The 15,243-nt window shown below is 43.2% G+C and overlaps 1 protein-coding gene across 3 annotated transcripts; it reads left to right on the top strand.

Annotated features, from left to right (window-relative positions):
• Positions 1-824: 824 nt before the first annotated feature.
• Positions 825-15,038, top strand: LOC109641160 (cullin-5). 3 transcript variants are annotated; one of them, XM_020105512.2, is made up of 19 exons: positions 825-886; positions 3,828-3,937; positions 4,841-4,940; positions 5,484-5,660; positions 5,790-5,931; positions 6,140-6,285; positions 6,623-6,703; positions 6,997-7,090; positions 7,591-7,721; positions 8,030-8,137; positions 8,562-8,626; positions 8,996-9,128; positions 9,221-9,352; positions 9,625-9,748; positions 9,962-10,137; positions 10,685-10,846; positions 11,228-11,346; positions 11,437-11,560; positions 11,728-15,038. In XM_020105512.2, exons 1-19 carry the CDS (start codon positions 845-847, stop codon positions 11,920-11,922), a joined length of 2,361 nt encoding a protein of 786 aa, XP_019961071.1. In that variant the 5' UTR covers positions 825-844; the 3' UTR covers positions 11,923-15,038. The 3 variants fall into 3 exon arrangements, with proteins under 3 accessions (XP_019961071.1, XP_019961072.1, XP_069390466.1); XM_020105513.2 differs by having other exon boundaries at positions 857-1,401; XM_069534365.1 differs by lacking the exon at positions 825-886 and adding an exon at positions 1,968-2,143.
• Positions 15,039-15,243: the final 205 nt, after the last annotated feature.

Here is a 15,243-nt window from a genome sequence, read left to right on the forward strand (position 1 = left end):
CATAGAAAACACAAGATATATTCTCTGTTTGCTTCACATCAGAATCAAAACCAGGCTTTATTGCCAAGCACGCAGTGTTATTAGTAGTTTTATATTATATATATTATATAAATAAATAAATATTGTGTGTTATTAGTAGTTTTATATTATATATATTATATAAATAAATAAAAAATAGTGTGTTATTAGTAGTTTTATATTATATTTATATTATATGAATAAATAAATATTGTATATATAGTAGTTTTATATTATATATATTATATAAATAAATATTGTATATATAGTAGTTTTATATTATATATATTATATAAATAAATATTGTATATATAGTAGTTTTATATTAATAAATAAATATTGTGTGTTATTAGTAGTTTTATATTATATATATTATATAAATAAATATTGTATATATAGTAGTTTTATATTATATATATTATATAAATAAATAGTGTTATTAGTAGTTTTATATTAATAAATAAATATTGTATATATAGTAGTTTTATATTATATATATAATATATAAATAAATATTGTATATATAGTAGTTTTATATTATATATATTATATAAATAAATATTGTATATATAGTAGTTTTATATTAATAAATAAATAATGTTTGTTATTAGTAGTTTTATATTATATATATTATATTAATAATTAAATAATGTGTGTTATTAGTAGTTTTATATTATATATATTATATAAATAAATAGTGTATATATAGTAGTTTAATATTAATAAATAAATAATGTGTGTTATTAGTAGTTTTATATTAAATGAATAAATCACAGTCAGTTTCTATGACGTGATCTCGAGCTGTCTTCTCGCGAGACTCGGCGAGATGTTAAGTTGCAGAAACATGGCGACGTCTAATTTGATAAAGGTGAGAGCAGCTCCGTGTTCGTCGTTCCTCTTGTTTGTGGGCAGATTGACGGAGTTCTGTTCCTCGCGCTGACCCAGGGTCAGTGCCGGGGACCGGGTCTGTTCTGTGACGGACACACTTTCATCATGATCGTGTCAGAATGTGGAACTAAAGCTCACATCGCTGCGGCTCAAGTCACACTTGTCCCCGTGTGTCGTGGTTGAGCTCCGGTGATTTTTCCCCCCGCGGACCTGAACGGAACCGCTGCTCGAACCGAACCGGCACCATCCGCTGTTCCTCCATCCGAACCCGGGAACAACCCTGCTCGGCCCCCTCTGCCACGGAGAACCGCTGCCGAGCATGAGGCGTTTCAAGCCGCCGATCGAACCCCGGAGACGCCGCTACGAGGGGGGACTTCACCCCGGAACCAGACACCGGTTCTCCCGTCAGAACCACCAGGAGACCCCCCTTGTTGTTATTGAAGCAGCCGGGCTGCCCTCACCCCTCACCCGGCTCCTGCTGCTGTCAGGGGGCGAGTGAGTGGAGCCACAACAGCCGGTGGATTAACTCTGATTACTCGGGTGTTGATGTCGAGACATTAGATTCTCTGTGTCGGTGATTCGATCACAGACTCGTTGAGACTCGTGAGGATTTAAATTCGCTCTGTTTGAAATTAAGAGACGATAACGGGACAGAGCCGAGAGACGTGTTCATGTTCCCGGGATGGGATCGAACATGTGATATAACAAATAACCGTGATCCAAGTGTGCTCAGTAACGATCTATAAATATATATATCGTGTGATCTCAGTGAACACATTTGATCTGACTCAGATTTGTTGTGTTGTTGTTTGTCAGGAAGAAGCTTCACTCTGGAGCTGTGACTTTTATCTCCATGATTATCGATGATTCACTGATATGAAGGTTTTTATCTCGATGACATCTTCGACCACATCGTCCAGCTCTTTGGATTAATGTGATGGTAGAGAGTCAGAGGATCGGCAGGAAGCAGAGATACCTTAAGTTCAGGTCAAGCATCACGAGAGACGACTGGTCGGGGTTCAGGATCAAGTGAGGTTGAGGTTGAGATAAGCAGATGTCAGTCAGGACATAAGAAACTACTGGACAGATAATCATGAAACCTGGTGACGGCAGTTGTTTTGGATCCAGGAATCTTTTCTCACTGACTTTAATATTGTGAGATTGGACGTTTTGAAACTTTAGTTCATGGATCTGAATGAAAGAACATCAGACATGTGAAGGGCACGGGTTTCTATCAGTGTGTGAAATTTGCTGCAGATTGATTGAACATAAGACTGTTGGGCCGTGGGACGGAGTGATGGACGGAGTGATGGACAGAGTGATGGACAGAGTGATGGACAGTGTGATGGACGGAGTGATGGACGGAGTGATGGACAGTGTGATGGACAGTGTGATGGACAGTGTGATGGACGGAGTGATGGACAGTGTGATGGATGGAGTGATGGCCGGAGTGATGGACAGAGTGATGGACGGAGTGATGGACGGAGTGATGGACAGAGTGATGGACAGTGTGATGGACGGAGTGATGGACGGCGTGATGGACGGAGTGATGGATGGAGTGATGGACAGTGTGATGGATGGAGTGATGGACAGAGTGATGGACAGAGTGATGGATGAGTGATGGACAGAGTGATGGACAGAGTGATGGACAGTGTGATGGATGGAGTGATGGACAGAGTGATGGACAGAGTGATGGATGAGTGATGGACGGAGTGATGGACAGAGTGATGGACGGAGTGATGGACAGAGTGATGGACAGTGTGATGGACAGAGTGATGGACAGTGTGATGGACAGAGTGATGGACGGAGTGATGGACAGTGTGATGGACGGAGTGATGGACGGAGTGATGGACAGAGTGATGGACGAGTGATGGACAGAGTGATGGACGGAGTGATGGACGGAGTGATGGATGGAGTGATGGACAGTGTGATGGACGGAGTGATGGACGGAGTGATGGACGGAGTGATGGACAGAGTGATGGACAGAGTGATGGATGAGTGATGGACAGTGTGATGGATGGAGTGATGGTCAGAGTGATGGACAGAGTGATGGATGAGTGATGGACAGAGTGATGGACAGTGTGATGGATGGAGTGATGGACAGAGTGATGGACAGAGTGATGGATGAGTGATGGACAGAGTGATGGACAGTGTGATGGATGGAGTGATGGACAGAGTGATGGACAGAGTGATGGATGAGTGATGGACAGAGTGATGGACAGAGTGATGGACAGAGTGATGGACGGAGTGATGGACAGTGTGATGGACGGAGTGATGGACAGAGTGATGGACAGTGTGATGGACAGAGTGATGGACAGTGTGATGGATGGAGTGATGGACGGAGTGATGGACGGAGTGATGGACAGAGTGATGGACGAGTGATGGACAGAGTGATGGACGGAGTGATGGACGGAGTGATGGACGGAGTGATGGACGGAGTGATGGACAGAGTGATGGACGGAGTGATGGACAGAGTGATGGACGAGTGATGGACAGTGTGATGGACAGAGTGATGAACGGAGTGATGGCCGGAGTGATGGACAGAGTGATGGACGGAGTGATGGACGGAGTGATGGACGGAGTGATGGACAGAGTGATGGACGGAGTGATGGACGGAGTGATGGACAGAGTGATGGACGGAGTGATGGACGAGTGATGGACGCCACTACTTTGTGTTTTAGTTTTCTCTATAAGTAACAGCTGTGCTAATAGTTGTGGTGTTTCCAGGTTTCCTGAATTAAAGAAGTTATAAAAAGCTTTTCATTGACAGTAACATTTGAAATTCGAATGAACCTTCTGGATCCCAGCCCTTTCTTTTTTTAACTGTGTGTCTTCTCTTTCTTTCTTTCTCCCATCACCTCTCCTCTCATTGCTGTTCATCCGTGTTTCTCCAACCCACCCACACCACCTCTCTCCTCCAGAACAAGGGGTCCCTGCAGTTTGAGGACAAGTGGGATCTGATGCGTCCCATCGTTCTCAAGCTGCTCAGACAGGAGGCCGTCACCAAGCAACAGTGGTTCGACTTGTTCTCGTAAGAGATGTTTTGTGCTCCGTCTCTCTGCTATATTTAGGGCTGCTGGTTTCATGTGAATACAAGTGGCAGAAATGGGTTTTGTGTCGGGTGGCTGGGCTCAGCTTCATCTGGAGGGAGCGTGGAGTAGAACGGCTGCCCAGCTGAGGTTCAGGGATCCAGTCAGGATCCCTGCTGAGCACCTTCCGTTCCAACCCACGAGGAGACCCCAGGATAGAACCAGAACTCGCTGGAGACACTACATATCCCATTTGGCCAGGGAACACCTCGGGGACCCCCCCCCCCACCAGAGGGTTTCATGCTGGATCAGCTGTTGCTGCAGCTTCAGATCCTACAAAGCAGCTGCCGTGTTTCTTTGAACAATGACTGGCACAGCAGTTCAGCTATTCTGGTTCATTTCAGCGGCACACATGTGCAATAGACTTAGATTAAGCAACAGGTGATGTGCTTTACACAATCCCCTCACAGTGTCATGAACCTGTAGGTACATGACACGTAACTGTCCCGTGTCCATAGTTGAAACTTTCACAACTTGATGGAGCTTAATAGGGTAAATTTAAAAAATGTTTAAATGCAATTTGAGGGTAGTGGTTTTATTCTGTGCTTTTTATTCCCATATTAAAAAGGGCTTGTCTTTCTGCTCAGGCTGTGTCTCTCCATGAAAACAGGACATTAACTTTCTGAAACTATTCCAAGTCCCCAGAGTCTTTGTTTGAATCAAGCTTCTTGAAAATTGTATCAGGAAGTAAAACAGGCTGTTGGTACGGATGAGTTCACCAAGACCTTAATAACATCTCCTGTAAAGTTGAATAAACATCACTGTTTAATACACAGCCTCATTGACATTAATAATAAAAACTTGAATGAACTTCAGTGACGTCCCTTCTCCCTCTTGTCTGTCAGAGATGTTCATGCTGTGTGTCTATGGGACGATAAAGGACCGGCCAAGATCCACCAAGCTCTGAAAGAGGACATCCTCGACTTCATCAAACAAGCACAGGCTGTAAGTCGTGTGTGGACGAGTGCACGTCATGTTTCAAACATAGATCATAACTAACTGTTGTCTGTTGGAAGTTATAACTATATGTTTCTGTATGTCGGGAGCGGAACATAAGAGGAAACATGCAACCTTAATAATTAAATGCAACATCCTCTCAACATTAATGTCATCGAAATAAATATCCAACACTTTACTTTAAAAAACAAAAGCTTTGTTATTCAGTGAACTGTCAGATGTTTAAAAACAGGCGGCTGTTGATTGTTCTCGAATGTGAAAATGCATCAGATGGATGAAAAGAGATTTTTTCATCAAACCCACACGTTTAAAAACACGAGCGACTGTTTTTAATCTTCACCAAACGTTTTTCTGTTCAAACTCAGTCTTAGACAAAGTGAACATTCCGCTCCATCGCCACTTTTCCTCTGGAAAGACAAAGACCTGTAGAGGATTCGTTGCAGGAAACAAAAGATCAGGACGTCTCACAAGTAGAACTTTAGTTGAACTGTATCACCTCTTAACTTTTGCGTGTGTCTGTTGCCATGGCAGCGGGTGCTGAGCCACCAGGACGACACGGCACTGCTAAAAGCTTACATCATAGAGTGGAGGAAGTTCTTCACCCAGTGCGACATCCTGCCTAAGCCCTTCTGTCAGTTGGAGATCACGCTCATGGGCAAACAGGGCAGCAACAAGAAAGCAAACATGGAGGACAGCATCGTACGCAAGGTGAGAGGAGGAGGAGGAGCAGGAGGTGGGAACATGGGAACCGATGGTAGGAAATCGAGGCTCACCTCCTTCTGAACAGTTTGGCTGCTCTTGATGTGTTTTACTGCATCCGCTTTTTTTTTTTCTCAGCTGATGCTGGACACGTGGAACGAATCGATCTTTTCCAACATCAAGAGCCGCCTGCAGGACAGCGCCATGAAGTTAGTACACGCTGAGAGGCTGGGGGAGGCCTTCGACTCCCAGCTGGTTATAGGAGTACGAGAGTCTTATGGTAAGAGAGACAGACACGTGGCAGGACAGAGATACACAGGGACACATAATCTATGTATAGAAAGAAACCTGAGACAGACAAACTGTACTTCTGCCTTTCTGCTGTATGTATAAAGGATGGGAGCAGAAAGTGAAGTGAGTACTGTGAAGGTTAATGAATGAAAACCTCCTTCTTCTCCGCCCCTCTGTTTGTTCACCTCTCTCCCCAGTGAACCTGTGTTCGAACCCAGAGGACAAGCTGCAGATCTACAGGGACAACTTTGAGAAAGCCTACCTGGACTCCACAGAGAGGTTTTACAGAACACAGGCACCCGCCTACCTGCAACAAAATGGCGTCCAGAACTACATGAAATACGTACGACACAAGCACATCGACCACTGAAGTATACAAAGGACACGGCTCCTGATGTGTGGGGGAAATGCTGCAAACAAATACTAGACTAGAAATTAATTTCATCCATTAAATAAATAATAACATGCAGTCAATCAAAGTTACATATTTTGTGTTTTTATCTGTTGTCCAAAGTAAATATTTCCTATAGATTAAAATACTAAAAACTGAGACTAAAGTTTGGGCGGCCCCCGAAGTTGCAGCCTTGCCTGTGTGTCTGAGAGAGTTTTTAATTGTCGTAGTATTCAGTCTTTGTGTGTCCTCAATGTTTTGTGTTGATGTGTGTTGTGTTTCCCTGCAGGCAGACGCCAAGCTGAGAGAAGAGGAGAAGAGAGCACTTAGATATCTAGAGACACGTCGTGAATGTAACTCTGTTCAAGCAGTAAGTGTCTTTGACAGTTATCTCCCTCCAGCAACCTCAGTTTATTTTTCGGCATTTTCAAAAACTAAAGGTTTTGCGCCTGTCGTTTTATATTCATGTAGAAAAATCAGTTTTCTGGCTTCTTCACTTTCACTTTATTTGGTTTTCACAATCAAAAACAAACCAGGGTTTGTGAAGAGTCACGTGTTATCAGGTCTGACTGCAGTTTTTAAGAATAACTGACTGAGATCGTGTCGATGTGACATCTCTTTATTTCAGCGTTGCTCTCACACTAAGTCTTTGTTTCCTCACAGCTTATGGAATGTTGCGTGAACGCTCTGGTGACCTCGTTCAAAGAGACCATCTTAGCTGAATGTCCGGGGATGATCAAACGCAACGAGACAGACAGTGAGTCACGCCGCTCCGTCATCACATCGATGACTCGTGACTGTTTTATCATGTTTTCAGTTTTCTTATCGTGCTTCTCTTGTCTGTATCGATCAGTCACAAGCACTCACACTTCCAGTGTCATTCACCCACTCACATCACAGACCGTTCACGCACCACAGACCGTGCACACACTGTCAGTACAGACATCAGGGGCAGCTTGGCGTTCAGTCTGGCAGCAGCAGTAGTATCTGATGAACTGACTGTCTGAAGTCTATTTTAACATGTAACTCAATACATTGTGATCATGTAATGGAGGAGAAAGTACAGATATTTGCTGATGTACAGTATATCATGAAGTAAAAGTGAAAAGTACCAAAAAATAAATATCCTCGCAGAGTGTAAAGGACAGATGTGTACATGTGTTACATCCCAGCGCTGGTCACATGCATAAAGGTTCGTATTCAACCAGTTTGCTTCCTGTCTTGTGTGTAACGCTGAATTTCTTCCCCCTGGAGCAGAGCTGCACCTCATGTTTTCCCTGATGGACAAGGTTCCCAGCGGGATCGAGCCAATGCTGAAAGACCTGGAGGAACATATCGTCAGTGCTGGACTAGCAGACATGGTGGCTGCTGCCGAGACAATCACAACTGTACGTGCACTAACACACACTTATTACACACACTCAGCTCGTCTCCTCAGCCTCATGTCCAGTTTAAACAAAAGCAGCTTTTCGTCTCGTAGTGTGAATGTGTTTATTCTGGAACATTCATGGTCCGACAGTGTAAAGAAGTGCTTCTTTGTGGAATCATAGATAATAATAATAATAATAATTCTAGAGCTGGAAGTTACGTTTCGTTCTGGAGCAGTGATGTTTTGACTCTAGAACTCTTGCAGTTCAAGTCGATGTTTGAGGGCAGCTTTTACAACATGTACAATAGTGTGTGTGTCTTCGTCCAGGACTCCGAGAAGTATGTGGAGCAGTTGCTGACGTTGTTCAACCGGTTCAGTAAACTGGTGAAGGAGGCGTTTCAGGACGACCCTCGCTTCCTGACAGCCAGAGACAAGGTCAGTGTCGTGTGACTAAATATCACAATTGTTTCAAACTTATTTTCAAACTGTGTGTGTCCCTGTGTCCCCGTCAGGCTTCACACAAACTGACGATCATGTATTTAGTTATTAATCTATGATGTCGGATCATGAATCCGGTTCGTTCCGCTCACTTTAAACCTGATGTCCTGAGTGAACTTCAAGTCCTGTAGCCTTCGTGTCCTAATTACTTCTGATCAGTGACGCTGTTTGTTGTTAACGTGTGAAGTGAGGGCAGGTCAGCGGGGGAGTGAATTTATTTTTTAACAACATGAACAATTTATTGATCAAAAGCAAAACCAGCTGATTCATTGACAATAAGAACGGCCGTTGCTGCTCTAATTGTTCTCGTGTTCATGTCCATGGTGCTCCTCACTCTCACATGTTGTCTCTTCCTGTGCAGGCGTACAAAGCTGTGGTCAATGATGCCACCATCTTCAAACTGGAGCTGCCAATGAAACAGAAAGGGTGAGTGTGAACCATCTGTTCTGTCGTCACCTTGTTGGAGAGGCTCCACGTGAGAAGGAAACAGAGTCAGTTGCTACGAACATTTTCCCAAACCGTTCCGGGGCAGCTCCTCATTAAAATACCCCGAATATCTCAGAGAGCTTGTGTGAGGATAACATGAGTGTGTGAGACAGAAGATTCCCGAGAATGACTTCAACGAGATTCAAGAGCTTTTGGTGAAAGTAACGAAAACAAAACGCAGCAGAAGTGTGTGAGCTCCTGCTGCTCCGTCCAGGCTCCAGATACGTCCTGAGATGTTCCTGTTGTTGTAAATGACCTGAAGCTCTTCTTTCTTAGACGGCATTAAAGTGTGTTTCTCTGTTGCACCAGTGTCGGTATGAAGACTCAGCCGGAGTCAAAGTGTCCAGAGCTGCTGGCAAACTACTGCGACATGTTGCTGCGGAAAACTCCTCTCAGCAAGAAACTGGGCTCAGAGGAAATCGAGTTCAAACTCAAAGAAGTGGTGAGTCTCTGCTCTGTCTGACGGACTTCTACTGGACACACTTCAACTTGCTTCTGGTTGAGCCTCTCTTCTCTCGTGGTCTCTGCCTGCAGCTCTTAGTGTTGAAGTACGTCCAGAATAAAGACGTGTTCATGCGCTACCACAAAGCTCACCTGACCAGACGCCTCATCCTGGACATTTCAGCCGACAGTGAGATCGAGGAGAACATGGTGGAGTGGCTCAGAGTGAGTTACACTTTATTTAAATTGTTTTTACTCTGAAATTATCAGCAAGTTTTTTTAAACACAGTTAAACTGCTTAGAAAAAGATGATTGACGTCTTTCCCATTGCCAGCAGAGGAGTTTGCTTTCCTCTTTTTCCCAGGGTGCATCATGTCGATATCACAAACCGATTATATTTGTTCAGTTGAAACTGAAAAGACAGAATGTCCGGACCGCACAAGGAAAGAGTGAGAGCGTCCTTACTTCCTGTCCTCTGTGTGTTTGTGTTTGTGCAGGAAGTAGGGATGCCCGCAGACTATGTGAATAAATTGGCCAGAATGTTTCAGGACATCAAGGTGTCAGAAGACCTCAACCAGGTCTTCAAGGAGATGCACAAACACAACAGGCTGGCACTGCCAGGTACGACACACACACACACACACACACACACACACACACACACACAAACACACACACACACACACACACACACACACACACACACACACACACACACACACTTCATCAGTTGAAGCTCACACACATCTCTATATTTAACCGAACACATCAGATTTTCCTGAAGGAAGAATATGTTTGGATGCTCTTCATCGGTGTTCTCCTCTTCTGTTGCAGCGGACAGCGTGAACATTAAGATCCTGAACGCCGGAGCCTGGTCCCGCAGCAGTGAGAAGGTGTTTGTGTCGCTGCCCACAGAGCTGGAGGACCTGATCCCTGAGGTGGAGGACTTCTACAAGAGGAACCACAGCGGCCGCAAACTCCACTGGCATCACCTCATGTCCAACGGCATTGTGAGTAGAGGAGCAGCCGCTGCAGGGTTCCTGCTGCCATGAGGAGCCGACAGTCAGAATCTCATGGAGTTAAAATTAAGTTATTTAAACTCCGGGAAAATTGAGATTTGTTACAAATATTATCGGCATCAATTAACCTTTTGTTCCTTTTCTCCTTCTCTTTTCTCTTTCGCCTACTTTTCCTCCGCCCTCATCGAGCCATCCTCTTCTCATCTTCTCTTAGTTTCCTGCTCATAACCTCACTCTCTCTCTTCTCATCTATAAAAAGGTTAATGATGATCACTGCGGCTGTTTCCACTTGTTTTATTCCTCTTTTGCAAAAATGTAATAGAATAAATCATCGACTGTCGTCATGTTATCTCCTGTGAGACGTGAACAGACAAACTTAGAGTTCATTTGTAATCAGTTCTCTCAGGACACACGTTTGTATCACATCAGCCGTAGATTGAATATTTTCTCGGATTTGTTCTTTTCAGCTTTTCAGTTACCAAAACCGTCATCGTGTGAGTAAAGGACACTTCTATGATTTCTCCTCCTCTCTGCTCAGATCACCTTTAAAAATGAAGTGGGCCAGTACGACCTGGAGGTGACGACCTTCCAGCTCGCCGTGTTGTTCGCCTGGAACCAGAGACCCAGAGAGAGAATCAGCTTTGAGAACCTCAAACTGGCCACAGAGCTGCCGGACGCCGAGCTGCGCCGCACACTCTGGGTCAGACCAAAAACATTTTGTGTTCACATACATCAGTTACAAATTCATTCGCTGAGGTTTATTACAGAGAAGAAGAAATGATTGTGTCAGTATCACCAATATAAGATCTCTAATTCTTCCCTGTAATCACACAAACCATGTTTAGGACTGAAACATCCTCTCATCTATGAAAACAACAGCAGGAGCCTGAGAAACGTTCACATCATGAAATATGTTTGTGCTTAATTACCTGTTAATTATCTGTTAATCTTTAAAAGCAGTGGTCGTTCAGTCCTGTAGAATGTAAACAACCAGAGACTCAATGGAACACACACACACTCAAGTATTGATGATGTTTAGTAACTCAACATAAATCTATTCTTGTCTTCTGTTTCCCTTCAGTCCCTCGTCGCCTTCCCCAAACTGAAGAGGCAGGTGTTGTCTTACGATCCTCCGGTTAATTCGCCCAAAGACTTCACAGACAGCACACTGTTCTACGTCAACCAGGAGTTCTCCCTCATGTATGTTCCTTAACAAGCGTGTTCGTGTCTGTGCGTGTTGATGCCTCGGCAGAAATGATTTTTGATTGTCTGTGTTTTTGTTTTTCTCAGCAAGAACTCCAAAGTCCAGAAGCGAGGAAAGATCAATCTGATTGGCCGACTGCAGCTGACCACTGAGCGAATGAGAGAGGAGGAGAACGAAGGAATCGTTCAGCTCAGAATACTCCGAACTCAGGTTCGAAAATACAACACTCACATGGTCTCCGAGGATTTTTGCAGCCCCCTGTGGCCAGAGGCCTCGTGGTAACTTGTTACTGAACTGGTTGGTGGAGGAAATCTTAGTTTCTGTAATGCAGCTTCTAAAGGCAAACGTAACATTTGCAGTTTTCTTTCCCAACTCAGGAGGCCATCATCCAAATCATGAAGATGAGGAAGAGGATCAGCAACGCCCAGCTGCAGACGGAGCTGGTGGAGATCCTGAAGAACATGTTTCTGCCGCAGAAGAAGATGATCAAGGAGCAGATCGAGTGGCTCATCGAACACAAGTACATAAAGAGGGAGGAGGCCGACATCAACACCTTCCTCTACATGGCTTAGGCGGCGATGGAGTCTGTACTTCAGGATCTGTTTTTTAACTCGTGGCCTGCGACCGGCGCTTTAAAAACCTGCAAGAAGAGGGGGGGGGGGGGGCGTGTTTGAAGAAGAGGAGAGGGGCGATGATGAGGACGGAGTGTGTTGAAGGACAAGACTGAGCGTTTTTATGTTCGTGAGATGCCAAACGTGTCATCGGGAGTTATTTTAAAGCGTAGTGTTGTGTCATCAGGCTGCGTGTGTCTTTGCCGCCCTCTAGTGTCCGATCAGAGGAGAAGGATGACGCTGGGCGCCGTCTGCCGGGACTTCAGAAGAAAATAAATATCGAGACATTTAAATGAAGTACTTCCTGCCTTACTTTCATCAGCAGCCGACTGCAGAGGAAGAGGAGGAGCAGTGAGGAGGACACGCTGATATCAATCCTTTGCTTTCACTTGATGCCACCGCTGTCGTCTCAGCGGCAGCCATTTTGCATCCCTCCTATTATCTACGTTGGTCTTATTTTTGAACGGGGAAGCGACGCGCTGCAAGTGAAAGCTACTTTTGAGGAGGAGTGGACACAGACTAGTTCCAACTACCGAGGAGTATTTTGCCAAATGGTGTGTGTTTGTGTGCGTGTGTGTGTGTGTGTCTGTACGTTTGGGGTTCGGGTGCATGGTGTGTCTTTTTAAATGTGTATGTGTGTGCACTTTCAACAGCATGCTGCTCTATGACGTTTGTTTTTTGTTTTTTTTGTTCAGTGGAGGATCCGTCACACTTGAGAAAAATTATGACAAACTGCCGTTAAAATGCAGTTATTAAGTTTTCCTTTCTGTTCGTTAACGAAATCAGGTTAAGTTGATCAGCAGATAACACCCGAGTGTGTGTGTGTGTGTGTGTGTGTGTGTGTGTGTGTGTGTGTGTGTGTGTGTGTGTGTGCAGGACAATTATCAAACTGCAAACTATTTATTTTGTGTGTAAAAAAAAAAACAACCTGTGAGATTAAAAACCAGCTGAATGAATCAAAGATGGACGTTACTAAAATTGTCACCAGGTGCTTCTTGTTTTTAACGCACTAAAAATAGAAACACACGCGATCGAAGGTTATGAATGTTGTTCTTTGGAAAATCAGTTCAAGTCCCTGATGCTTAGATTATATGTTAAAAAAGGATTTGGTTCAGACTTTTAAAAGCTTTCTCGATTTTATTCTGTACGTAGGTTCGGCTGAAGATGATTGACGCCTCACACGTGTGATTTGCGGAGGATAGAAGAGAGAGAATAAAATCAAGATAAAGTTTAAAAAGAGCCTCAACCTGAATTCTTGAAGAGTTTTAATTTCAATATAATACATTCAATATTTAACGAACATAAAAGTTACACTCTGACGCTGCAGGATCTCTGAAGTTATGACTCATCTCACTCCAACAGAGTTTTACTCTTAATCCTTGATTTTTTAGTTTTACCATTTAAAAAGAAAATATAATTTTTGGGTGATTTAGAACATTTGAAACATTGCTGATGAAATAGATCTGACCACAAATCCCTCAGAGTCGTGGAAAGTTTGGGTGGCTGTTGGAAACTTCAGCTTTATTGTGACAAATCACCTTCTGGATATTTTTGCTGCAGGAGCCTCATTTATTTTTAATCTTATTTAAGATTAAATTTAGTTTTTCTCATGTTCTGATCTAGATCGCTGCATTTTTTAAGAACATTTCATATATTTCCAGTTTTAGAGATTAATGCCGCGGTGACTCTCGGATCTTTTCTGTGTCCGTTCAGTGAGATAGAAAAGAGAAACGCTGCTGAGTGAAAACAGCGTCATCAGTTGTGTTGATGTCTGAGGTCAACTGTCAAAACTCAACATTTCAATCACGAGGAAACGATCATTTAAAATCTTGTTTTCGCTTCAGTTTAATTTTTTTTTTTCTGTGAGCTTTTGTTGTTGTTCTGCTCAGATTCTGGATTTCCTCTTAAACTTGATCATGAAATCTGTGAGCAGGAATAGTGAGTGTGTGTGTGTGTGTGTGTGTGTGGGGGGGGGGGGGGTTCTTTATTTATTCTATATTTATGACGAACGTTCTTCTGTTTGTTGGTTGAAATGTTTTTCTTTTGTAGTTGAAACTTGATTTCTCGGTGTTGGTTCACATCCACAGTGTTCATTTACTGCAGGTCTCACTTTAAACTGCAGAAAAGAAACTTTGATAGAATTCAATCTACGTTAACTTCAACGATTAGCTTCTTAGCTGCAGTTTGTCGAAACGCTGAGGATCATGAAAACTTGGTTGCTTTGCTGTTTTCAGCTCGCTCCGTCGACAGGTTTGAATTTCTCTGGTTTATGAACAAAAAGCAGCAAAACTCATCATTTCAAACAACCTCAGCCGCAGTTTGTGTTCAGTGCTAATTAGCAGCATGCTAACACACTGAACCCTGCCTCCTCCATGCTAGCAGATGGGACATGGACCAAACAACAAGCAACGCTCCGATTGCAGAGCGCTCATGTGGTTTGCATCCAGGATATTTTAGCCTCTTTTTCATTCATTGACAGTATTACAGTAAGATACAACAACTTTATTTTTATAGCACTTATCAGAACAAGGTTGCAAAGTGCTTCACAAAAATCTTCCTATTCACGAGCTCATTTAAAACAGTTTGTCTAATTTGCTCATTTTGTCAAAGTTCAATAATTACGAGAACTCTGAGACGTGAAGACGCTCGGCTGAGTTCAGAACAAAACTCAGACTCAAAGGTTTTCTCGTCCAAATGTGAAACAATGGTTGTGCTCCTGAGGTTGTGTTTAAAGGTGGTGTTGTACATTATATTCTGATTCATCCCTGTCAAAACACATGACGGGGGCAGAATATTAGGAACACCTCTGAACATAATGCAACGTAACGGAGGTAAAATGACCTGTAGCCTTGTGTGATGACAGAACCTGAACTAAACACAGTCACGACCTGCACCAGCTGAGAGACGACGTTACATCGTGTGAAGACATTACCTTTGTGTTGTTGTGGGGGGGGGGGGGGGGGGGGGGGGCGTGGTTCAGCTACTTTTATGTGCTGCATTTTGTTTTGCTTGTTTCAAACGTTTTTTAAAGGTGAATAATTTATTTCCTGGCAAAAATAAAGACAATTCTAAACAGAGAGATTCCTCTTCTCTTTCTTCTCGTCATCTTTATTTATTATATATACATAATTATATATATTTATTTCAATTATTGATGAAAGTGAAACTGATTTGTAGAAAATGTCCTGCAGCTCTTTGTCTCTAATTAATCAGGTAAAAAACACAAGGAGAATTTTCCATTTCATTATTAATTAATGACTCAGAACCTAAAACACTTCCCTC

The sequence above is a fragment of the Paralichthys olivaceus genome, chromosome 11, assembly GCF_024713975.1.
Source record: "Paralichthys olivaceus isolate ysfri-2021 chromosome 11, ASM2471397v2, whole genome shotgun sequence".
NCBI classification, from domain to species: domain Eukaryota; kingdom Metazoa; phylum Chordata; class Actinopteri; order Pleuronectiformes; family Paralichthyidae; genus Paralichthys; species Paralichthys olivaceus.

Coding starts and splice junctions, on each gene's coding strand:
- LOC109641160 (XM_020105512.2), top strand. CDS start 845: ATGTTAAGTTGCAGAAACATGGCGACGTCTAATTTGATAAAG. Junction 6,704..6,996: donor AATGTAACTCTGTTCAAGCA/GTAAGTGTCTTT, acceptor GTTTCCTCACAG/CTTATGGAATGTTGCGTGAA. Junction 8,138..8,561: donor TCCTGACAGCCAGAGACAAG/GTCAGTGTCGTG, acceptor CTTCCTGTGCAG/GCGTACAAAGCTGTGGTCAA.